General features: G+C 50.1%; 10 protein-coding genes and 1 non-coding gene across 11 annotated transcripts; 5 read left to right on the top strand and 6 right to left on the bottom strand.

Moving 5' to 3' along the window:
- The first annotated feature begins 218 nt into the window (after window positions 1-218).
- P174DRAFT_513390 (putative telomere length regulator protein (Rif1)) lies at window positions 219-6,020 on the top strand. Its single transcript, XM_024831975.1, has 3 exons — window positions 219-3,369; window positions 3,423-3,677; window positions 3,725-6,020. Exons 1-3 carry the CDS (start codon window positions 409-411, stop codon window positions 5,840-5,842), a joined length of 5,334 nt encoding a protein of 1,777 aa, XP_024681498.1. The 5' UTR covers window positions 219-408; the 3' UTR covers window positions 5,843-6,020.
- Window positions 6,021-6,690: 670 nt separating this feature from the next.
- Window positions 6,691-7,527, top strand: P174DRAFT_513389 (putative RING finger protein; the record flags this gene model as incomplete). Its single annotated transcript, XM_024831974.1, has 4 exons — window positions 6,691-6,748; window positions 6,860-6,944; window positions 7,007-7,447; window positions 7,470-7,527. The coding sequence occupies 4 exons, from the start codon at window positions 6,691-6,693 to the stop codon at window positions 7,525-7,527; spliced, it is 642 nt and encodes a 213-aa protein (XP_024681497.1).
- Window positions 7,528-7,682: 155 nt separating this feature from the next.
- Window positions 7,683-9,100, bottom strand: P174DRAFT_372620 (uncharacterized protein; the record flags this gene model as incomplete). The annotated part of the gene is made up of 3 exons (XM_024822443.1): window positions 7,683-8,737; window positions 8,861-8,901; window positions 9,012-9,100. The coding sequence occupies 3 exons, from the start codon at window positions 9,098-9,100 to the stop codon at window positions 7,683-7,685; spliced, it is 1,185 nt and encodes a 394-aa protein (XP_024681496.1).
- A 1,271-nt stretch (window positions 9,101-10,371) lies between these two features.
- P174DRAFT_421933 (amidohydrolase family protein) lies at window positions 10,372-12,506 on the top strand (the record flags this gene model as incomplete). Its single annotated transcript, XM_024824995.1, has 3 exons — window positions 10,372-10,491; window positions 11,497-12,203; window positions 12,260-12,506. 3 exons carry the CDS (start codon window positions 10,372-10,374, stop codon window positions 12,504-12,506), a joined length of 1,074 nt encoding a protein of 357 aa, XP_024681495.1.
- A 524-nt stretch (window positions 12,507-13,030) lies between these two features.
- Window positions 13,031-15,188, top strand: P174DRAFT_442768 (putative choline transport protein). The gene is made up of 4 exons (XM_024827652.1): window positions 13,031-13,522; window positions 13,574-13,726; window positions 13,753-14,201; window positions 14,261-15,188. Exons 1-4 carry the CDS (start codon window positions 13,395-13,397, stop codon window positions 15,052-15,054), a joined length of 1,524 nt encoding a protein of 507 aa, XP_024681494.1. The 5' UTR covers window positions 13,031-13,394; the 3' UTR covers window positions 15,055-15,188.
- Window positions 15,189-15,311: 123 nt separating this feature from the next.
- P174DRAFT_432259 (putative aldose 1-epimerase) lies at window positions 15,312-17,909 on the bottom strand (the record flags this gene model as incomplete). Its single annotated transcript, XM_024825743.1, has 5 exons — window positions 15,312-15,698; window positions 15,762-16,085; window positions 16,160-16,490; window positions 16,646-16,752; window positions 16,830-17,909. 5 exons carry the CDS (start codon window positions 17,907-17,909, stop codon window positions 15,312-15,314), a joined length of 2,229 nt encoding a protein of 742 aa, XP_024681493.1.
- Window positions 17,910-18,262: 353 nt separating this feature from the next.
- P174DRAFT_t112 lies at window positions 18,263-18,349 on the bottom strand. The gene has a single exon. It is a non-coding gene; the product is annotated as a tRNA-Gly (tRNA).
- A 392-nt stretch (window positions 18,350-18,741) lies between these two features.
- Window positions 18,742-20,094, bottom strand: P174DRAFT_391473 (TFIIH/NER complex subunit TFB3; the record flags this gene model as incomplete). The annotated part of the gene is made up of 3 exons (XM_024823518.1): window positions 19,955-20,094; window positions 19,651-19,891; window positions 18,742-19,594 (listed from the first exon to the last, which is right to left on the bottom strand). Exons 1-3 carry the CDS (start codon window positions 19,998-20,000, stop codon window positions 18,742-18,744), a joined length of 1,140 nt encoding a protein of 379 aa, XP_024681492.1. The 5' UTR covers window positions 20,001-20,094.
- Window positions 20,095-20,221: 127 nt separating this feature from the next.
- Window positions 20,222-22,621, top strand: P174DRAFT_442765 (prefoldin-like protein). Its single transcript, XM_024827651.1, has 2 exons — window positions 20,222-20,940; window positions 21,069-22,621. The coding sequence occupies exons 1-2, from the start codon at window positions 20,331-20,333 to the stop codon at window positions 22,136-22,138; spliced, it is 1,680 nt and encodes a 559-aa protein (XP_024681491.1). The 5' UTR covers window positions 20,222-20,330; the 3' UTR covers window positions 22,139-22,621.
- P174DRAFT_408769 (protein kinase IKS1) lies at window positions 22,532-25,038 on the bottom strand. Its single transcript, XM_024824184.1, has 2 exons — window positions 24,857-25,038; window positions 22,532-24,789 (listed from the first exon to the last, which is right to left on the bottom strand). Exons 1-2 carry the CDS (start codon window positions 24,913-24,915, stop codon window positions 22,776-22,778), a joined length of 2,073 nt encoding a protein of 690 aa, XP_024681490.1. The 5' UTR covers window positions 24,916-25,038; the 3' UTR covers window positions 22,532-22,775.
- A 141-nt stretch (window positions 25,039-25,179) lies between these two features.
- Window positions 25,180-27,805, bottom strand: P174DRAFT_442762 (putative GTPase NOG2). The gene is made up of 3 exons (XM_024827650.1): window positions 27,657-27,805; window positions 26,849-27,599; window positions 25,180-26,437 (listed from the first exon to the last, which is right to left on the bottom strand). Exons 1-3 carry the CDS (start codon window positions 27,752-27,754, stop codon window positions 25,604-25,606), a joined length of 1,683 nt encoding a protein of 560 aa, XP_024681489.1. The 5' UTR covers window positions 27,755-27,805; the 3' UTR covers window positions 25,180-25,603.
- Window positions 27,806-27,916: the final 111 nt, after the last annotated feature.

Raw genomic sequence — 27,916 nt, 5'->3', positions numbered from 1 at the left:
AGAAGGCAGGTAGCCATCCTAAATTCTCTAAGACCTGCTGCGTATATAATCTCCACCTACCCTCACATCATCATCTGGTAAGGCTTGAAGGGTTGGTTGCCTTAGTGCCTTAGGCACTACATCTGGTAGCCACCACTTTACGCGTGCCTCAGCCACACGTCGCGATCGCAGATTTGGAGCGCGTCTTTCCAACTTTAACACCCAGGCTTGGCGCGGCCCTAGGAGCGATCTACTACTGAAAACAGATCGCAAAGGGCATCAAGGCTCTGGGGACTACTGCTGAACATCTTTCGCAGGCATTCGCATGTTTAGCTTGGCCTGAGTCTTGTAGCTTGACCATATCGCCATGCTTTTTGTTCTCTTGCCGTCCCTGTCCTCATTTCCTTGATCGTTCGATCTGCCTGAAATATGGTGGAGGTTGTCGGCCCTCTGTCTGCTCGTCCGCCCACTCCACCTAGGACAGGCTCTCGTATACTATCTGAGAAAGATCGAACAGAAGATTCTCCTATCGTCGTACAGACTCCCGTCGATTCTCCTTTCGCCGCGGACAGTTCCGTTGGTGCTCCGTCTACTCGACAATCCAAGCGGGTGAACTTCTCGCCATGGACCAAGTACATCAAACCTCCGTCGTTTACAAATTCTGCTCTCAGATTGAAGTCGGATCTCAAGGAGCTGCCCCCTTCGAATGAACGCAAACCGACAAAGTCGATTCTGAAGACGACAAATGCGCATCCTCCGATCGACACAACCGACGCCGCACCGTGCACTCCCGAATCCTTCGCCATGCTGCTCGAGTCGATCACACAACAATTGGCTGGGGAATCGATAAGTTCGAGACTGGATGCGTATATGCAGTTCTTTGGGGCCCTGAGGGCTTACGAAGGGCTTCCCAGTGAGCAAGAAATCGGGCAGAAACTTGGGCTTATTACCCAGTTCATCCAACGGGATCTTAGCACAGATCTTGGAGATGGTGTGCCTCTAGGCACGAATCTTGTCATTCAAGCTCTCAAGTTAGCCGCTGCGCTCTCATGGAACATCGAGATAGCTGCGCAACTCCCAGACGAATTCAAGATCTTCCTTGTGGAGCACTCCATCAATGCCCTTGAAAGCGCGAAAGCGCCCAAATCCGTCTTGACACATTATATGTCCATCCTGTCTACACAAAACTTCCATTCAAAAATCATGACAAACGCGCGGATCATCCGTCTACTTACCGTACTCGAAGACATTACCAGCCGTGTGAATGGAAATGCAATAGTCTTTCAGCGTCTAAGCATTTATCAGCGCCTTCTTACTCAGTCCAAGTCGATTTTCGTTTCCCAGTCAGGCCTCTGGGTAGAGCATTTGTTATCCGGTCTCCTTCACCACGTCAAAGATACAAGGATTAAAGCCATCTCTTTGGGCTTTCAAACTTCGATGATTTGCGGTCCGAATCCCAATTTGTCGAAAAGTATTCGTGACCTATTCGATCGTCCTTTGGACAATGGCAGAAAACTAGTATCGGAAATATGCGAGCGAATGTCAAGGATGATGGCAAACGTCGAAAGTGGCGTACATGTGCCCCAGGCATGGAGCATCATAGTCTTGCTTTTGAGAAGCAAAAGGCTCAGTATCGACCAATGGGAGCATTTTAAAGAATGGGTCCTTGTGCTGCAGAGGTGCTTCAACTGCAGTGAATCATCTATCAAAGCTCAGGCTATTCTTGGTTGGAACCGATTTGTCTACGTCGTCAGCCCCAGCGACACGACGAGTCGGTCAATGCTGAGAATGCTAAGCAAACCCATCATGTCCCAGTTCGAGCGGAAGAAGCAAGAACGACATGGATCACAGCCTGGACAATTAGCTTTGTGCAGCTACCACAACCTATTATACTATGCATTTCGTCCGTCTGCAACGTTCCAACACCTCGATATTGTCTGGGAAGAGTACGTTGCTGGCCCCTCCAACGTGTTTGCCTCATTTCCTCACTTGAACGATCGATTCTGTCACGCTCTTTCCAACCTACTTTGGAGCCCACAAGCCAAGATATGGACCGAGAACAAAGTCAACGAGAGCACGAGACTCGAACCTGAGGAGCTGCCTTCCATCGACTGCAGGTGGGTGAGGTCAAGAATCACGATTATCCTAAATGTCTTCGAAGCCATCTTCAGAACTTCCCTTTGGGCTGATGATTTGGATAAATCGAATATCGCTGCTGCCTGGGTCAGCCTGTCTCAGGCTTTGTCCTATGCCTCAAGTAAAGAGATCACGCCATCCCCAGAATCCATGCAAGCTGTTGCCAGCGTGCTTGGACTTCTCCAACGGCTTTGGAATGCCGGTCCTTCCTCGCTCAACGCTCTTGGTGACGACTCGATGGATGTTTTCTTTGACCGTTTTCGGTTCCTGTCCACTACCATGATCTTTTCTCTGGGAGGCATCCCATTTACTGAGAAACTTCTCCTGAAAACAGCCAATGAGACTTTCCAGGCTGCTAATACGCCAACGCATCATCCTCTGCGGGCAAACACTAACCTAGACAGCCCAATCCTACATCTTCTCCGATTCATAAGTGACGTGACTGGGGTCCCTGAACCTACACCCTCTTACTTGCGTCTGGTTGATGGTACGCTTGAGGCTGCTTGCAAAGGTAGAACATCCCGAGGCTCCCGTCTGGAACTCCTTCAGCAATGCGCGCGGCTGTATCCGAATGATGCCGATTTTGACTTTGGCGTCCAAAACTTTGCTCAAATCGCGTGGAATTCAACTGCGCAGCTGGCTGCGGAGTCTCTAAGGTCTTTCCCGCTTGAATCTGCGCGCGAACGAGATGGATCCGTGATTCGTGACTATGAAAATGTTGTCAAGATCCTCTCTACAGGGCTCAAGTTTTCCACTGTTTTCCCGGCATGGAATCAGCTTCTTGATGCCTTAGTTCGTGTCATGAGAACCGAGAAAGGGGACAGGGCCATCGCATCGATGACTTTGGAACCTTTAGCTCAATGCATGATGACAATTGAGGCTCGGAACACGTATCTTCCATTGTCGTCACTCTTCACCCAGTCACTATCCATCCCATACTGCCATCAGAGCGATTCGGGCAGGAAGGAAGGCGAGGCCATCACAAGCGGTTCCAAAGAAGGCGTATTCTTTCCACATCGATTGGTACAGTTGGTGGATCGCACACTCCAAGAATCTTACTCAACATTCGATCCATCGAAGACCAGCGGTGTCGCGGATTTTATAGAGTCTTTGACATCCTTTTTAGGCTCCGGTATCTTGGCTTTTCGACGGAAATTACTTGAAAATTTCCAAGGATCCCTTGCGCTTTGGCTCAGAGATGAGGCACGCAAACTCAATATCGAGAGTGGCGTTGAAAGCAGGATTCTTACAGCTGTACGTGTACTAAGCAAGGGGCCTTTTTTAGATACATACTAACTTGGGTTTAGTGCCGTGCTTTGTCGTCAGCTGTCATCAATATTTTGCAAAGTTCTTCCCCCCATGACGCCTCGTGTCTTCCTAGATTCGAATTCATTATCGGTGCGGGGCTCGAATCCTCTCATACATCAATTGCGAAGAGATTCTTAGAATTCTGGAATTCTACATTTGGATCGCAGGAGACCCTGAAATATCCTGAGGCCATTTCTCGTGCCCTGGCGAAACTGCACCAGCTCCAATCTGTGCATCGAGCTGGTAATACACAGGTGTGCACCCCAGCAGTCTGAAATGTACTATGAACTAATGTTTTTAGGGTGGCGTACGCACCAATTCCGTCTCACCAGAGGGTTCCCGTGAACCGGTAGATATGTCAATCAAGTCTCGCATTTCGTATATCCTAGATGACACATTCGAACATTCTCGTTCCCCCAGTTTCCATTCGTCGCCTGTCACGAATGAGCGAGAGGTTACAGCCTTGCCGTTGAGTCGAAATCCCGATGTCATCAGACGGCAGCCCGCGCCGCCCTTCAAGGACAGACATATCGGATCTACTGTCGGGATTGAGTCGGACCCTTTCACAACAGGCAGTAAAGACTCTAGCAAGCCCAACGACGTGTTCTCTATAATAGACAGCATTCGTTCGTCTTCGCCTCCTGTGCAAACTCCGAGAGAACTGGGATTCATGACTCCGCCGCACGCTCGTCAACTAAGCAACCCAGACATGAGTACACATTCTCCTCGGACGCCTACGTTCCCAGCGGTTGCAGCCGAGAACGAGGACGGCTTCTTCGGCTCTTCCCCTACCCCTGGCACGAGAGGCAGGACGCAGGTGGTCGGCTCAACTATTCCCTCATCGCTAGCGACAGAGGTGATGGATTCGCGTATGGATATCGATCCCCCCTCCTCCCCTCCAGGTATACGGTCTCTCAGTCCGAACTCACGCAACAAAACAACCGCTTCAGATCTCCCTCAAATGCCTTCAGACGCAGAGAAAGAGAATATCCGGGCAGTTCCGACCCAAGAGAAGACGACAGTCAATAATGTCACATCCGAGTATACTGGTCTCGGGAAAGGGAAGCACGGTGAGCCTGGTCAATCGGAAAAGCCTCTCAAGCGCCGTCTTCGTTCTTCTACGGGCAAACAGCAGACACCTATAGCACGTCAGGAAACAGAGTCTGTACCAGAGCCCCTTGACAATGGCAAGGCGGGGTTCTTAGAAAGCGTCCATGTCGCCGAGTCTGTGCCCAAGATAGCCCAAGGGATCATGGAAGGCAATGTGAGTCAAGAGGACACACACACAAATCCGGACTGCATTGCAGACTCGTTCAGTGATGATATGGAGTCCCAGGTCGCGTCTCAACTCGAACAAGACTTGGAGTCTGCGGGGAATATGAACGAGGAGCCTAAAAGCGAAGCACCTTCAGAACCTCCTAAACAACAAACAACAAGAAAAAGGAAACGGGACGCTAAAGAAGCTGACGCAGCTGAAACACCTTCTGCTCGAGAGCGGCGTCGATCTTCGAGGCTGTCATCGACGAAGACACCATCTGCTGTCGAAGTCCAAGAATCCATGAGCGCTCGTGCCACGAGATCCATGACCTCTGCATCATCGCAGAATCCCAAGTCTTCGCCCGCCGAGTCTGTTGCAAAGAGACGCAAGCGTCAGTCCAAGGGTGAGAGGGATATTTCAGCCGCCGTCATTTCGGAAGCCTTGGAACCGGCCAAAGAGCAAGGTACATCGCAAGAAAGTATTGCATCAAGTCACGACCCAGTTGATGTCTCGGGGACCACCGAGATTTCACCTCAAAAGCGGAGATCCTCCCGTCTGGGAGGTCATGCAGCACCGGCCATCGCGGAAGAAAGTCCGTCTCGGAGGCAATCACCACGCACCGCGCGCTCCCGGAAACAGGCCAAGAACAAAGAGCTTCTTTCGGAAAGCTCAGCCCTTAGAAAGATAGAGGCCGGGGCAACTGATTCTGTGACCGGAACACCAGCAGCAGAAATTCCTGATCAAAATCTGACTCTCACCCGGGAGTTGACCCAGGAGACATCTGTTCACGGTAGCAGCCTTCCAGAAACGATTACACCTGACGCATCAGTACAGCCAAGCACTGGCGGCTCCGGTGATACCGAGATGGTTGAAGCAGACTCAGCGGCCGGGCCAGACCCAACAGACGATCATGCTCAAATCGACTCTGCTCAGACAAAGGCTGATGTTAACGATCATGCCCCCAAGGACAAAATCATGATTTCCCATTCCGTCCAGACAGGTACCTTGGTCGGTCAAGAAGGCGTAATATCCTCTTTACGAAGGGTACTTGATGATGTCAAATCAACCACCCTGAATCTATCTGCCCTGAAAGAGATCGACGATCTCCTATTCGATATTCGGGTGGAAATGCACGAAGCACTGAGAAGACATGCAGGGTAATTTCTTAATTGCATAGCGCTGGCGTTTCATTTATATCTTTTTGTATCTACTATCCTCCTTTCTTTTCCTGTTTTGGCAATAGTTGTTTTGGGAAAGCCGCTTCTACAACGTTTCTCTAGCCTGTTTTGCAGGTTGGTCTGTCTAAGTGTGGCCTTTCAGGGATTGGGGGCAAACGGGTGTGTAGTATAAATAGAATCTCTTTCATTTCTCTGTTCAGGCAAGTGATCGTTCAATGTATAGAGGTCCGGACGATGTAGATGGAGTTCGACACCTTGTCTAGCATCGGTGTTGCGCATACCTATGTTATCCTCGATTGGGGTAAACAGGACATTATACACACTATGTTCCACCTTTGATACCTTACATCGCCAACTTCGCAGCGACCCAGCCACAAATAGCCCCTTGGAAATACAGAACAGAGGTTTCCGACACTAGTCTACTCTCGAGCTAGAACAACATATACAGCAACTGTCTCCATGCCACCACGCCTGGGCATAAACTTGGCAAGATTCTGTGGCATGACTCCGCCACGGTATAACCTCCTTCCCAAGAGCCATCGATAAGGAGGCAGTTCTCCCTATGAGAGATCTGCGGAATCCTGGGATGATTTGTTGGACGCGTCGTCCTTGGTAGCTCACTCCCATTCGTGCGTGATGCCTCCCGTGACAGGTGACATGGCTGATCCCAGAGTTGAACGTGGCTTAGCCGCCAGTCTGTGCGATAGGACTGTTGGAGGATCGCTCCCGCTGGTCAGCGTGGCCAGGCTGGCGTAGTCTGCACATGTAGACGCTGAAACCTTCTTTCTTGTCCTTGGGATCACGCTGCGGGGTTGGCTCTTGGCCATTAGGATGTTGACTTGCTTGAATAGTCCAGGAACTCCTAAGTCTGCAGTCTCGAGGTCAAAGGGTGACACTAATATTTCCTTCACGTAGCATTTGCTTTTCATACTGTGGTAGTAAAGATAACCTAGCCCAGTTCAATGATACCTCTCGTCATCTGGGATGGCTGATCACTCAGTCGAGTCCTCGACCTCGACCTCGTCTGCAACGCCTCTGGGATATATTGCGCCTCCGATCGTCGTGTTTTTATTCCTCCTTGTCTGGTCCGTCTGATGTCATCTATCTTGTTGTGATGTGTGTTGATAAATCTATTAATTCAAATTAGGGCAGTTATCACCATAAGATATCGGATCCACAGAAGGGAGCGAGAAACAAGGCGCCTCTACTTCCTGGGAAGAACAATACTCGCTGATATCGATATCGATAAACGGTTCCCGCTTGTCAAACTCAGTATCTGGAGGATACTGCACCGTGTAGAGCAAGCCCTTGGAGCAGAGAGCGATGCCCCGGATCCCAGCCTATGTTCTATTTGCATGGAACAGCTCAGGGATGATGAGGATGTCCGGCCGCTTCCTTGCGAGCACATTTTTCATCCCGCGTGTGTGGATCCGTGGCTGACGAGATATCACACCTCGTGCCCTTTGTGCAGAGTCAGCTTGGTAGAAGATGATGGGAAGTTGGATCTGGAGGATGGGAGGCGGCCTCGGTTCTTGAGTATGCCTGTGCCTCCTGAACCGGTGTTGATCAGTTTTGCAGGACGATTTGGGTGAAGTTCTCATGTAAAGTAGGTGCTCAGTCTTTCTTCTCTCTTTGTCTAATTTCATGTGTCATGTAATTGCGGTTTAGTTAGCAGGAGATTGGTCTATTCGAGGGATCGCGACAGGCCAAACAGGGATGAGTCTTCTGGACTAGCTTGGTTGATTCGGGGAGTTAAATGGTGTATTCAGTTATTCTACCGCTACTCACGATTAACTCAAATTAAAGTCATTAGATTTTCAGGATTAAACCCTCCATTCACCGGTCTGATAGGCTATTCGTCCTGGTGAACCCGATCTAGAGTGTGATTCCGATGTATTGTTATCCTTGACCGCTCCAGCTTCAAGATCAATTTGCACACGGCCCTTTTTCGTACATTCTTGTTGATAGTCCCATTCGTCTAAGTCTATTCCCTGGAGCTCTGCGGAGTTCTCCACGTGTTCACAGGATGGTTTGGCGATTGCCTCCTTGCTTGCTTCTCGTCCGTCCAGTCTGACGGACGGCATAAGCTCTTTGATAGCCCGTCGATATCCGGATCCTTTGATCTTGAGGGCTCGGCTTAGAGAAAACGAAGGTCGCGACTGTGAGCCTGAAGATTCCTTGCCGGCCTGAGCACCCTGCTGTCGATACTGCCTGCTTCCGTATAAGAATGCTTTCAGGCCGAATAGCTTGCGGAGCAGTGGCCATAAGCACATCAAGTTCGCCACATATATCGCTGTGCTGGCCTCCCGAATGTACCAAATCTGATAAATCGTGGTCAAGGGTGAGGCGAAGTTGAACACTTTGTTCAGAATTGCCGCCACAATGGTGAATACGCCGAGGCTCATGATGCAGATAAGCAGCAGCTTTTTTCTCATCTTCATCTGTGCTTTAATGAGTAGCGGGACCGGGACCGCTAGCATGGCTGCATCCGACGATATGTTGAAGACTGCCTGGGTGATGGAGTAGTTCTGGTAGGTCGCGCATTGCAGATCCTTGACAGGCATGGCCCAGTACTGGGAGAATGGTCTGCAGTAGACACCATAATACGTGACCATAATGACGACGAATCCAACCGCAACATAGACCGCGATGATCTTGACATAGAGATGTAATCGGAGGTTCTTGGTTAACCGCCAGAACAGGGTCAACATGCAGATCTTGACTCCCCAGGTCGAGAACAGCATGCACTGCTCCAATCCAATGACGATCTTACTACCAATGATCCGGTCTTTGACTTCTTGAGGATTGGCTAGAACTTTGTCGTAGTCGGCTGGGTCCATCAGGTTCGTTGCATAACGGGCAGATATTTGGATCAGAACTAGTAGAGTCGTATAGATCAACTAGGATGGGATCATTGACATGTCAGCCGTTTCCGATTGAGGGCGAGCAGACAGTAGACACCCACAAATGTTGCACTCATGACATAGTCATCAACTGTTACACCAGTTCCTGTTAGTAGCTGTCATACAGGTTGGCGCAAACCTACCGGAACATACAGTATAAGCGCTTGACCGATCCATTTGAGATAACACGAGATATCCTTCTCCTGATCAGTCCTTTACTGTCTCTCAAAGGCGTCTCAATGCACGTACATTCTACCGACGTAGAGGACAATCGCAATGCTCCAGAAAATGACAGACTCCGTGAGCAGCTGCTGTGGAGTGGGTGACACGTTCCCCATCGTGGCAATGGAGCGCAACAGATGGGCAATCAGACAATGAGTGCTATTGCTCATCCGAAGCGAACAGCTTCAGTTCGTATGCAATGTCAAGGTTGCATCACCGTTTACTGGTTTAAAAGATCGAGATCGAGCTCTATCAGCCAGTTCACTATGAGCCATGATGTCTCCGGTATATCAAATGGTCCGCGTATCCAAACATTGATTGACCGCATTATCATCCTGAATTTTTGTGTCAGACCTGAAACGATACAGCACGCAATCCCTCATTTGTTGCATGTCGTAATTTGTCAGACTCCAGACGCAGATGAAGCAAGGGAAGAAAGGGAGGGAAGGGAGAGTTCAACGCAAGGGACGCTGGGACCACAGGTCGTAAGGACCATTGGCTACATTTACGCTCAGAGAAACATCCAGTGTCCAGCAACACTGTTTGAGTGCATTCTTACGCATCAAAGAATGCTTGAATGTATCCCAACTCCGGCCACTCGAGCGGGGACTCCGAACAGGATGACAGGCTGGGGAGCACGAGCAACAAAATTGTATGACCCACTGTTGTCGTTCCACTCGAATCATGTTTGAGTATTTATCTTTGAGCCCTTATTTCCCTTGCACATCCAACCAAGGTCTTCTCAAGTGAGGGAGGTGGTTGAATGCCATCACATGTGTTTGCCGTGTTAAGCGCAGCCAAGGCCACTTCGACAAACATCTGCATAGTTCCCCATTAAGCGTCTGTAAGCGAGCTTTCCTCCCTAGGTTGATCTCCTCTGAAACCAAGGGTATTCGAGGATCCAATTTCGCATGTAAGGAGAAGGTCTCCGGCACTGCAACATCTCGGAGACGTATTTGTGCCCAGGCTCGAACAGGGTTCGCTTGTCCTTACGGCTTGCGCAAGACGTCCAGGGTCAGCTTAATGGCAATCTTAAATCAAATAGGGCGCGCGGTAGCCCTCGAGGTGTGTTCAGACGCTCAGTGGTAAGCTATTCCACGCTTTGCTTTCCTGGCAGGTGCTCACACTGCTCACCCAGTGATGCACAATAGCCGTGTTTGTGATCGGTTTAGATCAAACTTCTTCAATCATCCTCAGTCCAATTGTCCAAATAGCGGTCAGACATTGATTGGAGCCATTCATACATGTCTCGTACCAGCCAAAGCATTCTCCAATATGTAAGGCTTCAGTGCCGAATTCAATCTCGTTAAAGGCATATCCCTCCGCAAGTTGTTCAAGAGAAGAGGGCAAATAACCGACACGGAAGAACCATGTACATATCCCCAGAATGGCTTCAGAGACTCATTTTTTGCAAGTCGCAAGTAGTGAGGCTCCGGGAGAGAGGAGAACCGCAAGCCAGGATTTCCAGCCACCTCTTCTGGAATGCTTTTCCCTCCGAGAACCACGCGTATGTTTAGCAAGTGGAGAAGTCCGGAACAGCGCCTCCGAACACCTCGCTCCAGCGTAGATCTATGGCCGTACGAGACTTTAAGTGCCTGTAGCTAAATTCAATTCAGAGGTTGAAGGTCATCTTCGCTTCGTGGGCTTTGTGGCTGCCCAGATGGACAATTACAAACGCTTCCTCGTGTTGAAGCAGACATCACTTTCCAAGAGCGCTGGGCCTGCCTGGTGTTCTGAGGCTGTGGGCTTCTAGGGTTGTGACAAAGAGGAATAAAAGTAGTTAACACGGAAACAGCAGATAATGATCGTCCTGTGGAGTAAAAGAAACAATTGATAGGTCTCATCATTCATTCACGTGTTCCCGATTATAGTATCAAACTGCGTACCTACAGTCACTCTACACGTTAGTAGCTGTCATCGACAATGTCGCAGCTGAATGAAAACATCTCAACTCATTTGATGTTCAGAGGCTGACCTATTCGAGTGGGAGAATTGAGTCCGAGTCTATCCCGTGAGCCTTGTGATCGGTAATCGCATGCGATTTTTTGGGAGCCACTCTCCCTTCATGGATCTCTACTAAACTGGCTGTTCTAGCCAGCACGAGGACTCAAAGTGATTCGTCATCCATCACCAGGGTTATCACGCCGATTTTGAGATATAATGCGGAAGCTGATCTTCCCGGTCCAGCTGCAGTATGAGATGGCTTCGTTCTATTCGGAGAGAAAATAGGACAGCATAGTCAAGGAATATGGATGTCGTGATCTGGTAGGTACGAGGTCTGCGCAGACTCAACAACGCAGTGAAATGCTATATTTTAGAACGAGCGATGACCTTGAGTTTGCGTCATGACCTGGCTAGCTTACAGAAGGGGTTCAACCGCTGAGTATATCTTCCAGCCCTAGAACCAACTGTGACAATTCGAAGCTAGACCAGTCCTTTCTTGCATTATCTCGTCCACATTATTATCCGATATGCTTGGGAAGGTTGTCCTAGAGGAAGCATACGGAGGAAGTCGAAGCTAGACACCAGCCTGTACATCGATCCTTGGGACCGTGAGCGCTACGTGCGCCAAATCCACGATATCACCAGGGAACCTCTCCAATCATGCAACGAACATGGTATCGGATATACAGTGGTCTCCTTGACTGTCCCCGGGATACACGGCATTGCGGACAAGACCGAGGCGGAGACAGCAGCGACTCTGACGAACAACTGGATTGCAGAGCAGATCAAAGAGACCCGAGACTGCTTGGGGGCTTTTGCCTGCCTATCAATCGATGATCCCGTTCAGGCTGGCCAGGTGCTTCGCCGATGCGTCAAGGATCTCGGCTTCCACGGCGCTTTGCTGTGTGATTTCCAACATGCTGGTTCGAGTGGCGAGACATACCTCTTCTACAACCAACCTCAGTATGGTGCCTTTTGGGACGTCCTCACGGGGCTCGAAATTCCCCTTTATACCCACCCTGCAGCACCAGCCGATGTGATCCTGGAAGAGTTGTACAGTCAGCGTCCATTCTTGATCGGACCCCCTCTATCTTTCGCTAATGGGGTGAGTCTGCATACTCTGGGATTGATCAGCAATGGCGTGTTTGACCGATTTCCCACAGCGAAGGTTATCATTGGTCATCTGGGAGAACACATTCCGTTTGACTTTTGTCGTATAAACCACTGGTTCGAGGATGACGAGAAGCCCATTGCTGAAGAGAAGGACAAAATCATGTGCAAGAAGACCGTTTTATGATTACTTCAAGCAGAATATCTGGATCCACCACTAGCGGACACTTCTCCACGGCGACATTCTTCAAGTGTGTGGTGGACGAGATAGGCGCCGACTGCGTCCTCTTCAGCATCGACTACCCATTTGAGACGATCGAAAATGGCTGTGGCTGGTGGGATAATGGTGCGGAGGCCATTAAGGAGGCAGTGGGAGGTGTTGGTTTGTATCGTTGCAGCCGTCTAGACAACGCGAAGAAACCACTGAAGTTGGGTGACTTTGACGATTCCGAAGCGCCTGTCAACTGATCTCCCCTGACAATTAGTGGATTTTCGCAGCTTGTAAGATTGAGCGTGATAATATGTAAACATGGCAATTACCTGGTCCTTTCGGCTCAAAATCCCTTCAAGTACGGTCACTTTGACGACATACTGAATAATCTGGCGAAGAAATGATATAAACAAGGCTGTGACTTTCACGACTCAATGACCAAAGCAAAGACGATAATATTGGACGAGGTGATGATCCTAAAAGTAGTTATTTTGGCGACAGATTTGGCTGAAGACAAACGTCATCGAGCAGCTAGGTCCTCTTTCTTGTTAGGAATCCACCACCATACACCGGTAGTATTCTCGTTACTTTACCCAAATATGGAAATAGCAGAGAACAATCGAAAAGCCAATGAATATGTCCGAGAATGTGGACTCAGTGGCGAAGGATCGACAGGAAAATACTACCTCAGCTCCCCCTTGCGTGGGGATCGCAAGAGCAAAGTTCCCTTACCCGTCTAGCGGTTGCAGAAATAAGTATCTGCAGAAATTGTCAAAGGTCCTGAGAGACTGCTCTCTGCTGGGTTGCTCATCTTATCATACCGCAGCTCGTCAAATCTTACCATATCCCATCCCGACACGGCGTATGCTCGGGAATGGACAACATGATATTCTACTGCTGGCCATGGCATCGGCGATTTGATGACCAAGTAAGTAAGCCTTCAGATATGCAACCCACGTGGCGTCCATATGGGGGCAGCCACACCTCCTTGCATGGGGCAGGAGGTAAGAGTTAGGACGTAGGTGGTTTAAGGAGCACATGCCACCGAATAACTCATCTGTGGCACATCGAGTGTACCAGTCTTTGTTGTACAAGAAAGACTGGACTTCTCTTCTACGTCTGCATTTGTTCACCCAATCAACCAAATGGATACTTCCTATGATCCCAACATGATGGACGACGCACGTTTAGAGGCTGCCTTAGGCCACAAGCAGGAGCTGAGAAGACACTTTGATCTCTTCAGCTTAGTCAGTCTCGGTATTGTCATTGCGAAGTAGGTCAAGTACAAGGCCAGCCATCTGAACAGTTTGCTGATATAGCCTAGCGCCTGGGCCGTTACTGGAGGAACGATCGTTGCAGCTCTGCAAGATGGGGGCCCCATGGCAATACTGTACGGCCTCATACTTGTTAGTATATTCTATACACTCATATCCGCGTCCCTGTCCGAACTGGCGTCTTCCATGCCATCGGCCGGGGAGTTTATTATTGGGCATCGGTGTCGAGCCAAGAATACGGACGGTTTGTTGGCTTTTTAACCGGGTACCTGAATGCTTGTGCCTGGCTTCTGTCGGCTGCGTCGATTAGCTCCATGCTCGGGAATGAGGCCGTGACCATGTACATGCTCCTCAATCCCGGCTCGCAATGGCATTCGTGGCAGGTGTTCATCGTTTTCCAACTGCTCGCTTGGATATGTTGCGCGGTGGTTTGTTTCGGGAATAAACTCATCCCTATGTTGAACCGAGTTGCTCTTGTTCTCTCAATGTGTGGTCTATTGGTGACAGTCATTGTGCTCGCTGTCATGCCGAGAAAGCATGCAAGCAATTCTGAGGTTTGGAGAAGATATCACAACAACACCGGTGGTTGGTCGGATGGTATTTGTTTCCTCATTGGTTTGATCAACCCGGCCTTCTCAATCGGAGTCCCTGACTGCATCACTCATCTTTCCGAAGAAGGTTAGTGATCTTGCTCCTTAAGTCTACTACTTTCTTAGGTAACAATGCTTTTCACTTAGTTGTGAAGCCCGAAATCAGAGTGCCTCAAGGGACGATGCTCCAGATGTTAACTGCCTTTATCACCACTTTTGTCTACCTAATTGCTTTGTTCTACTCCATTGAGGACCTCGACGCTGTCTTACATAGCGAGTTCTCATCTTTCCCAACAGCAGAAATCTACCGACAAGCCACCGGATCCAGGGATGGTGCAGTCGGACTGGTTGCGGTGCTTTTCCTGACCGCGTTTCCAACCCTAGTTGGAGTCTACATCACCGGCGGCCGCATGTGGTGGAGTCTTGCTCGTGACAATGCAACCCCTTTCGCCTCATACTTCAGTCATGTCCATCCAACACAGAAGAATCCCATCCGGGCCACTGTAGCCATGGCTGGTATGGTGAGTTTCCTGGGTTGCATATACATAAGCAGTACTACCGCATTCCAGGCACTACTATCGTCCTATGTCGTGCTGAGCACTCTGTCCTATCTAGGGGCTATTCTGCCGCATGTGCTGACAGGCCGGAAGAATATAGTACCTGGACCTTTCTATATGGGAAGAAAGATGGGCTTGGTAGTGAACGGAGTGGCTGTGGTCTATATCCTTGCTACTATTGTCTTCTTTTGCTTTCCACTCACCCTCCCGGTCACAGTTCACAACATGAACTATTCGAGTGTTATTGCTGTAGGACTGGTCACTTTGACTGCGTTATGGTGGTTTGTTCGTGGAAGACGCGATTACAGGGGGCCGCAGTACAGTGTCGAAATCGCGCAAAGTCTTCCTGCCGTGTTGGAAACAGAGAAGAATGGACACTCTTGACAGAAGGCTGCCTGAAAACCATATGATTGTTTTAATCTCTATCTCTCAGATGCCGCAACGTGTAATATTAGCAATTGAAATCTACCCAGGGCAACCGGCGGAACCCAGCATAAGTCCAGCACGAACTACTTTCGACCGGAGCCTTGAGGGACACTCTCAGCTGCAAGTATGTTTTAAGTTAGCTCCTTAAGGCATCACAAGAGTTTGCTATCATCATCTTCTTTCAGCAAAGGAAAAGATCAACCCTGCTGTTGCATCTACAGTCTCGGGCGGATTGACTGGCTTCCCTCCCAGGACTCGCCAGCCTCCAAGGTCTGCCAGCCAGCAACGGAACCAGCCTCGATGCAAATCATCTTCTTGTACGCATCGTCCGGGGCAAAATCGGCCATGCCCTTCGCCTTTTCGATCCAAGGGTTCCAGACAACAACATCGTTCAATCCCTCGCGTGTAACAGAGAAAATAAGCTTGTCGTCAGCAGCAGATGCCACGATGATGGGAACCTTAGGATCCAAGGCTTTGTACACACGATCTGTCTCCTTATTGATTTCCAATGCAGGCGAAGTCTCAGTGTGCGTAGTAGCGTTTTGGGTCTTATCGATGTAGGTCTTGGATCCGAGGTTCTTAACCCGGACTTGCGAGATATCCTAAGACGCATTGGTAATTAGCAACGCCATGCAGCAGCGTCAGGAATATAAATGGCCGCTTACATCAATGCTGAGATAGGTGTGCATCAGAACCTGGAAGTCGAAATTCTGGTTGCCCTTGTTCTGCACTTGCAGGGCTGTTTCCAAACCTTCCTTGGACAAGGTGACACTGTACAAAAGACCGAATTCATACGGCCAAGCCTTCCGGAATTCCTCGCTCAGCATAGTATGAGACAGACCAAAGTCGAGCTTGACCGAATCATCACAGTCCTTCTTTCCTAGCGATTCGGACGATGACTTGCCCAGGAACTCCCAGTTGGAGTTGCGCGCAAAGCCATGCTGAGGGAGGGAGGAGGTAGCGTGGTTGGGAGGAGGAGGACCAAAGACCTATAGCAAGTGGGAGATGTCTCGCGTCAGTCGTGCTGTCTAGCTTCAGGTAAGGAGATCTTGAATAGACGTACAGGGAACACAACGGGAATGCCACCACGGATAGGCTTGGAGCCATCCAAATGAGCCTTTTCACTCATGAACAACTGTTCCCGTCCATTTGCAAGCTTCCACGAGGTGACTGTTGCTCCATACAAGTGAACGGTGACTGACTCGCCGGTGGGCAAGGTGGCCTCGATCTTGTTCTCGCGGAAGGTGATGGTGGGCTGGGGTAGTGATGCAGCCACACCAATGGCTGAGGGCTTGTTAGACCGCTCCATTTTTTCCGATGTCAGATTCAAAGCAGATCTTAGGCTAGACTTGTGGGTTTGAGAGTCTAAAGAGCGAAGATGGTCGTTGGGCTTGCTGTGATGCGGGGAGTGCTATGATGGGACTGAGGGGAGGTGGGGCAACAACATCATAACCGTCGATCATAACAGTCGCCCTATTATTTCACCACATATGACTCCCTCTGACATCAAGCCAACCCACAATTTGGAAGTTTGCCTACCATAACTTACAGTGTTAGTTGGAAATAATTTGCCGCTTGTTCACTGTTTACTTTTCCAGCTCCGACTACTATACTGTGGTGTCCGAGTTCTTTGCTTAAACCGATCAAGGAAGCAATCTGATTGTTAAAGTACCGGCTATTGCATGCCTCTAACCATGCTGCCACAGTACCGTGGTATGTCCCTCGATACTCACGGCCTCAATCCGTCGCATCTCGTCTGGTGTCAGGCGCCAACCTAGAGCCTGCATGTCCTGCTCCGCTTGCTCACCACTCCGAATTCCCACCAGAGGAAGAACTCCCTTGTTGATACTGAAATTCAAAACCACAGCGGCCACGGGGACACGTCTTTGTTCAGCGATTCGTTCAAGCACGTTCAGGGTTGGCTCAAGCATGTGCATGGGATAGCTACTGAAACGATAAGTCCGCGGAGGCTCATGGAATCGAGAGTACTTATTCGACAGGCGGCCCTCTCCCAGCGATGCATATCCCTGGAAGACGATGCCTCTCTGGCGGCATTCACGGATCAATCCATGAACTTCTGGATTTCTTCTAATGACGGAGTACTCGCACTGATTGACCGCCAGGGGGACGCCATGCTTGTCGAGCTCATTGGCCATTTTGATCATATCGTCTTTATCATAATTCGCAACGCCAACGGTCCGTGCCAACCCATTGTTGACGCAGTTCGCAAGACCCTGCGCGACAGTCGATATCATGCTAAGGTGAGTTGGTCCATGGACAAGGTAAACATCCACATATTCAAGGCCAAGCCTCTCCAACGAGCTCCTGAGCTTGTTTTCCAGGCCGTGCGATTGGAGAAAGACGTTGGTCGGGTCCGGCCATGACATCCATTTTGTCTGTATGATGAATTCCTCCCGCCTCATGTCCTTGAACAGCTGGCCACAGATACGCTCGCTGTCTCCGTCGCCATACGCAGGGGCGGTGTCAACAAAAGTTAACCCGACCTGTCGCAACTTCGACCAAGCGGCTCGGATCCTCGGAAGGTCACGTTCTGCATCGTATTTCCACGTGGCTTTATCGCCCCAGGACCAGGCACCGATGCATATATATGGCACTAGAACATCGTGGGCCTTTCCTCGCAGTGTGATTCGGGCCCTCGAGTCTGGTATGATCTCACTAGGCAACACATAAGACTCCTCGCTCATCTTGGGGTCAACGGGATTCGGGTGCGGCGAGTGTATTGGCCCTTCTGTAGCGGACATACCGGATGCCAGCCCTGTCTGCAAGACATACTGACTTCCTGCGACTGACATTTTGCGCAATTAAGGGTATCAATATACAAACGTAATCGATTCTATATGTGCTCGGACTTGACTATGCACAGAGTAGGAAGCAAATGTCATACAACGGCACAGGATATCCAATTACTCTTCGGCGAATATATACACAAACGTTGGCCTCCCTTCGTCATTGTGATGGCCAGATATCTGAGGTTTCCCGGAGGACATGTCCGAGCTCGCCTCCATCCACACTGCATGGTACATTTGCCAGGCTGATGGCGAGGGCGCCATGATTCGCAAAACATCAAGCGCATGTCCGTCACAAAAAGGAATTATAGAACAACGCAAAAAGTATCAAGCAAAACTGAAGCAAAAAGCAAAAAGAATGCGCCAAACGGGATTCGAACTCGTGTCTCGGTCTTGCCCAGTAGGGGAATGGGAGGACCGCATCCTAACCACTAGACCATTGGCGCGCTGTTGTGGTTAGTAAGGCAAACTTACTAATGATGACACATTCCACCTGCGATTTCGTTTAGCTATGGCAGGCTATATTTTTCTCTCTTCGCGTCTCTTTCTGTCTGGAAAAGTTTCTTGATTGATGAATATGGAATAAAAACGTCATCCTGTTGGTTTGGAATTAATTGACTCTATATCATTCGCGCTTTTCAGAAATAGAGACAGGTGAGTGTAGAGAGATGAAGAGGGAGAAAAGGGAAAAAATGGATTCCAGAAACGCCATCGCTATGCTCTATGTAGATATCCAACCCGATAAGCCCATGCGAACTCCGGTCCAAAATTGTGGGTCAACCCAAAAAATCAAAAAGAGTGACATGCACGCCGGTGATCATATCAGAACGAATGATATTCATGTTCCTACCTTAGAACTCGATACAGCAGCCATTGCTGCCCCCTCAGTGGCCACAGGTTTTGGGTTCCCAAGTGTGCTCGTAGCATCGCGTTTAGATACTTCCTCATCGATAAAGCATCCTAAGCCTGCAAATGCCTCGAGCAGGGTACGAGAATAATATTCCCGTAAATCGTACCCACCCGCCTGCATACGGGTGTCCTGTCTGATTGGGTCGAGGTAACTGGATGGGTAGTGATCGCGCAGGGTATAGTAGTCGCGCTTGTTGGGAACGTAACCGCCAAATGGATCGTAGGCCTTCTCGGGCTCCGGGGTCTTGATCTTCTTGAGACCCTTGATGAGACCTGTGTCTGCTGGACCGGCGCGGTCCGCAGTGGTGGCAGTCTGGCCGAGTTTCTTGAGCTCCGAGCTGCGCAGGGCGGCCTGCTTCTGACGGATTCGATCTTCCTCGCTACGCCGCGCAGATGATTTCTTGAGGAGGACTTTGTGGCTCTCCCGGGCGATGGTGGCGGCATCGCCTGGTTTTCCCGCTGCAAGCCGGGCGAGATAGTCTTCTCGGCCAGCGATGACCTCTCGTCGCTCGTTCTCGTATTCTTGCCTTGCCTCCTCCCGGCGAATACGTGCGAGCTCCTGTTCCTGTGTCTGTTGTTCTTGGAAAGACGATGCCTCCTGGGCTTCGAGAGCGCGGTTGGCCCGAATGGAGTTCATGTTCTCTTGCGCGTATTTCTGGAGATCCGCCTCTGTCTTCGCTACGTCTGTGCCGTGGACGAGATTTGCAATAATTTCTTCACGCTGTTCAAGGAAATCGTCCCAGGCCCGTTTCGAGTCGAACTCCTCCTCGCGGCGGTTTAGACTGGATGTCATTAGCGCAGCTCAGAGAGAAAAAGCTCTAGGTATTGAAGAGCCTACATTGACATCACTCGGCGCCGTATATCCACCTCCCTTTCCACTCCGATATCCTCAAAGGTCTGCTTTCTGAAACGATTCTTCCGCAGGGTTCTATGGCATCCCGCGACAGGGCAGTTGGCAGGGCCCGAGGAGAAAATCCGATCCACACAAGACTCGCACATCTTATGGTAGCATTCTGGGTTGATGAGGAATCGCATATCCGGGTTCAAGTAGCGGGACGATTTGCAAACGGGACAGACCTCTGAACAGGGCCATTCAGCATTTAATCGTAGGAAGATCTAGCAGCCATGAGGTAGTTACTTACCATCTTCATCCCCGCGATGAGCGAGGGAATCGCGAGCAGGAGGCATGATTCACAATCAAAAAGACAGATGAATCCACTCGATGAGATGCGAGAAAATTCTACGACTGTGAGCGAATTTCAAGAGCAGAAAGATGTTCATGTCGATGACGGCGTTAGCTGATAGTTGAAGAGCTGGAGGGACGGGCCAATCAGAAGCATGGTTCGCGGTTCCGCGGCTGCGGAACTTCTTTTGTCTTCTTTGCCTCACCCATCAAAATCTGAGCATACCTACACCAAATCTTCTGGCCAGACAAGTTTGCGCCAAGTCTGATGCGATAAAACATTATATCATGGTTTTTATTCATCCCTACAATATAGACATTTGAGAATCTCCACCATGGGCGTGCCAGACAGCCACTTACAAGACCTCGAGCGTCAGCGCCTCGAACTCGAGGGCAATATCTTGAAACTTCAGGAGTCGTTGTATCATTGGCGGACATGGGAGGCCGAATACGACGGATTGAAGGAGGAAATCAGCAATCTAGACGACAATGCTTCGACAAGCGATTTCCTCCGCATAGGCCGCAACTTCGGCGGGTCGCTGGTTAATGAAGGCGAAGTCAAGGTGATTCTGGGCGAGAAACAAGGCGTGTCACGATCGAGGCAACAGGTTATCGATTTGATATCGAGGCGGATTGACTACGTGAAGGAAAATGTTGCGACGATGGAAAAGAGGCTGCGCAAAGCAGAGTCTCAGCTTTATGCGCTGGAAACTTCCGAACAACTTCCCTCAGAACCTACTGCGGATTTTCAAATGACGGAGATCATTGAGGAACTCGATGACAATGGCAATGTGATTTCCAGCTCAATCTCGACGCCTGGGAATCAGGCCCCGGAACTCCTGGAAATTTTGAAGAAGGCCGGCGTGAAGGACATACCGGAGGTTCCGAAGCGGAAAGACACAGAAAATGCTGCACCACCTGTCAATGCTGAGGATGATCGGGCTGGTGAGGCTGAAGAAATCCAGGCTCCTGGCCCCAAGGATCATCAGGCCGAAAAGCAGGATGAGAGCACCATGCCTTCAAAATCGCTAGCGGAAACGCAAGAAGAGCAGCCTATCACTGATATCGATGAGCCCCGGAAGACGCAGAACTACGCCGTGAGATGCTACGATACAGCTTGGATGAAGTCGGAGCTGTCGTTGCCGAGCTTGAGCTAGACGAAGATGCGGACGAAGTCTCTGTTGACGAAGAATTTGACGAAGAATTTGACGAAGAATTTGACGAAGAATATGACTATGATGACGATGAGGAAGAGGAAGAAGACAGTTTTGGAAGGACGCGTCCTGTCCTGGATGAAGACTATCATCGGCAGATGCGGGAGCTAGAGAAGAAGTTGAACGCCAAGGGCTTGTGGAATGTGGGCAAAGATACCACTTCCCTTCCAGAGGATATTCAGAAGGAACTTGAACGACCTGCTGTTGTTCGAATCGAGAAATCCGACGATTCTGTTGATACGGCGGTGAAGGAGAGCAAGCCGAAGAAAAAGGTTGCTTTCGCCGAAGAGCTGGATATTGCTCCGGCCCCTAAACCTGCTGTCCCCGAGAAGAAGACTCTTCCACCCAAGCACCCTGAAGTGCCGACAATGGCGGAGTCGGTTGTGGAACGCACCCAGCAGAACGGGAAGACACCAGCGGCAAGTAGGGGTCCAAAGAAGGCCTCGCGCTTCAAGAGTGCCAGGAAAGCAACCACGGAAGAGATACCCAGCGTCGTTCCTCCCACCAACGGCATCCGAGCCTCAGATCCTCGCCCACCGCATCGCAAGCCCGCTGCCCCAACACCAGATTCCATTCCTCTCTTCCCGGCCAAACCAAGGCAACCCAAACCATTCTCACAACCAATCTCAGATATCATTGAAAAGCCATCCCCACCACCGCAACCCGAAGGTCCGGAGGGGAAGATCCTCGCAGATACACTTGTCGAGCGAACCGTCTCAGAAGGAGCCGCCGTCGCTCCCGAGCCAGACGAGCTCGACGAGCAGCTGCACAGGAAAGAAATCGCGACGGAGTTCTACAGGATGCGGAACCGGAAGGTCCAGCAGAACGGTGGGTTCGTGGATGACGAACCCGAGAGGGTTCCCATAGACGTCGATGGAGCCCCGAGGCGCGTGAGCAAGTTCAAAGCAGCGCGGATGAGTCAATCATAGAAGTACCATGGCCATGAGAGCATATACCCATTCTATTAACATTCGTCCTTTCTCTTCTTCTTGTGTAGTGATCTACTCCTGAGTGTAGATCGGAATTCTCACTCTGCCACTTGCTCTCCGGAGTTCTGGCGGAGTCATGATCATATCTGAACCAGTGGTATGATCAACTTGAGAAGATTCCAAGATCGAAGCTTAAGAGGGCTCTCTGACTGTATTTCGTCCCCGGCTCATCAACTGCACGTACTGTGCTCAAGTAGAGTACTTACGGACGGCTGATGAGTTGGAGCATGTGGAAATCCGGTAACGTTTCACCCTCTACAAGACTGTTCAGGCTGGCACCTCTATTTTGCGTGGAGCTGGCTCTTTAAATGCACATGGTCAGATTAAATCTCCACCGTATTCTTCGCTTTATTGCTTGACTAGGACTATTGAACATATTGTGTCTTCCCACCAAGAGTCCAACAAAAACAGTTTAGGTATCAAGTCCTGAGGAGACTTATGCAGTCGTAAACATCATGAGAAAATAATGAAGAGCCTTTTAACAGCAACCGGAAGTCTTTTGGCAGAAGCCCCACAGGATAAATGGAAAATTGTAGCAGGAGTCTCAACCCACAAAGGCATCCCGCTCCATGGACAATCAAAGAAGCATCGACTCTCGAGGGGCTTGCCAGAGACATAATTTATGGAATCGCATGCTGAGGCTGACAATGACAACGTGGACACCGAGAGCGACAAAGTGTGCCAGTAAACTCCGGGACCGCAGAATGAATCCCGCGAGTAGAAGCAAGGGGTAGAGGACCCAAGGATTGACAGCTAGGGGAGCACAAGGCTGAAAGATTGAAACGACCTTCACAAAAAATAAAGACAGGGGTAGAAACGGCATAGTAGGCAATCGATGAGACGAGACTATTTCGAAGAGCCTTGCCAGGTAAGGACGAGTTGGCGGCGGAGGTAGCAAGTGCTGTAGGGGCCGAGTATCTCGATTCTCACTTGTCTGTTCAGCACGGTCGGTTTGATCCTGCGTAGGGTGAGGGGTAGCAGAAAACCTGGGTCGGATCATCAGCTCTCGTTCGGAGGTGAGAGAGTCTCTTTTCTCTGTCCCATTGCTGATGGCAAAAGACGCTGCCTCAAGAACGGTGCTGCTGGGTTCATAGTTAGAGCTGCGCCGTAGAGCCACTGGGCTTCCAGCGAGTGCATTCCTTGGAGAGACGGATCGGCCCACCGATGAAGCGTCGGGGCTATCGACTGGATGAATTCTAGAGTTGGTACGAGGGTCAGGACTCGTGGAGCTAGATCTCCTGAACCGGAAATGCTCATTCCCATTGACACCGGCGTGAATGCCGCTCAAGACTTCATCCGCAGTCGGCCGTCGGTCGGGATCCAAAGATAAGAGACGCTTGAGAAAAGTATAGAGCTTCTCAGGCAAGTCCGGCCGCAGTCTACGTTCGTCATCAAACCCGGTCCACTGGCTGATTTCTGCACGAAGTTGATCGAGATCCTCTTTCTCCTCGTGAATCAAGTCAGCATTGCGGTAAGGAAGTTCCGCAAAGCATAGGAAATGAAGTATCATCCCCAAGGAGAAGATATCTGACTTGAACGTGAAATTGCCAAATGGTCCTCCAGGGAACTCTCGTCGTAGGACTTCCGGTGCACAATATGAAACAGTTCCCGTTGCCCCAGTTGACAATCGTGTGGTATCCTGAGCCTGCACCTCGCCGAAGTCACTGACCAACACCCGTAAACCATCACTTGTTTCATGAAGCAAGCAGTTATTAGGTTTGAGATCCCGGTGGATATAACCGTTCACATGTAAATGACGGAGGCCGGACGTGATGTCCTTGAAGAACGAATAAATCTGCTCGAAATTCAGCTTGCGAGGTCCGCCCAGGTCAACCTTAGGTTCCGGCTCTCCCTTGGATTTTCTCCGCAGACGCGCCTTTAATTGCTGTGGCGTAGTCGTATCTTGCACCGAGCCACAAATATAGTTGTGTAGATCTCCAGCGTTGCAGTATTGTTGTAGGATGAACGCACACGGCACACTTGGCCCAAAGGTGCTGATTTTAGCATTCTCAAGCCATACGTGCCGATAGGATACGAGATTCTGATGCGATAAATGTTGCAACAATTGGACCTCGCCCAGGACCTTTTCCAACCATTCGTGATCGTCACCGACCGGAACACGTTTGCAAGCGTAGTGTCCCAACGATACACCATCCAGCACATGCTTCACCAGAAGCACCACACCCTTGCCTCCTTTCCCTAGAATTCTCTCCTCAACGAAGAATTTTTTGAAGTAATCCTGGGTAAACGCGGCGGAGGATATCCCCTGAGTTCCACCTATGGAAGGAGCTGGTTCGCTCGTGGGCCCATCGGCGAGAGCAGGTTGGACCAAACGCCGACGCGGAGAAGGGGGTGTCGATGAGTCCGCGGAGCTAGGCAAGCTATTATGAAGCATGCGAAAGTAGTCCGGGTTGACAAATTCCGCCTGGGGGCTAGCATGGTGCCCTTCTTGACCTGCATTGCTCTCACGAAGCGGTCGATGGCAATAGGGACAGTCGGTCAGTTCAAGGCCCGCATGGCTGTCAGAGGCGTTCCGCAGTACCAGCTGCTGGGAGTCTCGATCGAAAACGACGACTGAATCGTTGTGACGCCTGCGATATTAAAACCATTAGATTCACTGGCCTGAGCACACATTCTGTGTAGTAGTAGAGCCCTTACAGCACAACGTCAAAGTTAGAAGATCCGTAGGGAACAATAGACATGCCCTCTTCCGCCATTATTGGGGGAACGGTAGCACATCTCTCTAGGAATCAGAGACATGAAGAATTGTAGTTGTAGTCATGGACCCTAGTTCCACAGAAGACAACATGCAGCCGACTTTGCTGTCTCGAGAACCTTATGATGCAAACCGCAAGGGCTATCTAGTTGTATTGGGGGAGGGGAAAGTGAGGCTAGAGGGCCCCACACAAGCTGCAGGCGGTGAGGCACACTCTACTTGCTTATGTACCGCCCATTTCGCTTCTACAGTCTTTACCAAGGTACAGCAAACGGAAATAGCTCATGTGATTTGTTAATTTCCTCTTAAATAGGGTGTGGGTATCAATAATATAGGACCGCGATGCATTGAGCATCTATTCAGTGACCATTGCGTTGTCACGATGGCCTAACTGAAAGAAGTGTTGACGAGTGTCACGCCCGATTCATGTCGTGTAAATCCACGACTGGGCTGCGTACACGCGTCGAAAGGCCTCGACTCCATCAGACACTCGGACCCTGATGGGATGCGTGCCGAACACGGACTCTGAAACGCAACCCGAAGGTGACTCAGAAGCCCGCCGGGCTATGCGCCGTTGGTCTAAACAGCCCATCGGCGAGGAGCCACAAGCCTAACGATGAAGCCTGTGGCAATATAGCTGTACAAGCATGAGCTCGTATGAAGTGAAATTGTTGAAGGAGAGCTTCTGTTCACTCCTCCCCGCTTTCTTCATCGCTGATTTCCAGATTCGCAATTGAGTCATCATCATCGTGGCTTTCGAAGCCTTCGAATTCCTCATCTTTGGACTCGGCGTCCTCTTTGTTAGAGGCATGCTCGGTGGTTCCCGCAGGCTCCGAGTTTGTCTCGTCAAGCTTCCTCTTTCGACGCATCTCCCCAAGCCGACCTTCGCGACCTTCGATCTTTGCATTGTCGTCACCGGCGGACTTGGGAGGAGGGGTGAACCACGGTATCTTGCCTCGAAGGAAATCATTGATGACCATCTTAGCGACACCATCCAAATCAGGCTCGCCTCCACGGAGGAGTCTACCGCCCTTGCGGGCGAGAATGCTAAGGAATTCGATCGGATCTCCAGTGCTCTTGATGCCATACGTGCGTTCAAGGTGTTTAGGTTGAACCTTTGCCAGGACAGCAGGGATATACTGTTCAGGGTTGTGAACATTCTCGACACGGACGACGCCACGAAGGAGAATATCTTGCTCCGTGTCGTTTTGGTTTGGTGGAACCACGCCAGGGCAGTCAATGAGATAGATTCTCTTCATCAAAGTCACATACTGCCAAACCTTGGTCTCTCCGGGGATGGGAGCCACGGTGCAAACTTTCTTTTTCCGCAAAGTGTTGATGATGGATGATTTCCCAGTGTTAGGATAACCAATCAATCCCACAGAGATCTGCTTCCGATCCGAGTGCAAAGAGGAGAATTGTCTCAGAAGCTGGATCAAAGAACCTTTACCAAAGGAGTTGTTGATCGAAGCGTGGAATGCTAACGTGGGGTAGTCCTTAGAGAGATACCGTACCCAAGATGCCTGGTAGAAGAGTTAGCGAACCCTACCAGCGTTTGAATAAAACAGATGAGAATTCAAATCAGAGAAGAGTGTGATGTGTGAAATGTTACTAAGAGGACTGCTACGAAGCCGCCAAAAGGCAGAAGCAGCACTCAACTCACAAACAGAACACAGCTTAGCCCTTTACGACCAGTCTTCAAAACGAAAACTGGTCAGCCTAGCTTCAGAATGAAATTCGGCACGGGCCAGCGTCAATCTGCCAGAGCTGTAACAGACAAACTTCCATGGAGAAAAGCACGACACAAAGTCGCAGGAAGAAGACTTGACTTAGCAATGGCATGTAGGCTCTTCAAGACCACGAAGATGCAACGTGATGATCGTATTGGGCTACAGCTTTGAGGGTAGGAATGAATGAACGAAGAGTATACTTACTGCCACGTTCGTGGGAACAAGATCACACTTGTTAAGCACAAAGATCAAGTGCTTATGGGGAGCTTCCTCACGAATATACTTCTCAACACTCCGGCAACGTGTGCCTTCGGGGTCACGAGCGTCAAGCACGTGGATGACAACGTCTGAAGAATCGATGACCTTGTACAGCTCGTTCCAGATTCGCTTGCTCTGTCCTTTGGAGAAGACGGACTCTCGAGCAGTGGGCGCTTCACTGAAAGTCTTGTCCTCGGTCGACACATCGCCGGAAGCGATGATTGTTCCATCTTCGTGAGTGGCTTGATCCGTCTTTTCAACATAGGCGTCATGCATCTTGACTGTCTCCCCAGCCAGGTCTTCCAGAGACGCAACACCCAGCTTGACTCGTTTTCTTTGAGCCTTAGGACCGAATGTATCACTGAAAGGAGCGGTCTCAATGGCCATCTTCGCTTCATGCTGCTTCAGTCCATTCACAGTGTGAACATTGTCTCTGATTAAGCTCATAGGAAGCTTGTTGGTCTTGAGGAGAACCGAGTACGGGTCCGAGGCACGTTCAGCGACTGCCTCGCGGAAGGACGTTAAGGCCTCCTGAGAAATTACTCTCGTGTTACCGAACCATTTACGGTTGGGTTCAATCCGAGCCGTGGGTGCATCTCGTGACTGGTACGAGGCGGCGACGGTGATGTTTCCAGCAGCGTCACGTCGAGGCTTGCCATCCTTGAACATGTTCAGATGCTTGACCTTCTTCGCATCTCTTCCATTAAGTCAGTCAAACATTCTTTTCACGCTGGATAAAGCACATAAAACATACCTGTAGAAGTTTTCACCCTTAGTTCTGACATTGGCCATGCCATCTCCAACCTTCCCCTGGCGTACCTTACGGTTCGCCTCCTTCTTTCCTGTACCCATGTCGAATGCTACTCCTTGATAAGGCCTTCAGAAAATAATTTCAAAAAAAAAGTCCCAAAGGCAGCAGTAGAGAATAAGAGTTGGCAAAGCGCAAGAGAAGGAAGAGAAGGAAAAGGAAAATTTCCTCGGAGTGAGATTATTTTTTTTCCTGGCGTGGGTGCC

The sequence above is a fragment of the Aspergillus novofumigatus genome (assembly GCF_002847465.1).
Source record: "Aspergillus novofumigatus IBT 16806 chromosome Unknown P174scaffold_5, whole genome shotgun sequence".
In the NCBI taxonomy this organism is placed as follows: Eukaryota; Fungi; Ascomycota; class Eurotiomycetes; order Eurotiales; family Aspergillaceae; genus Aspergillus; species Aspergillus novofumigatus.
This window is presented reverse-complemented; position numbering and strand designations above follow the sequence as displayed.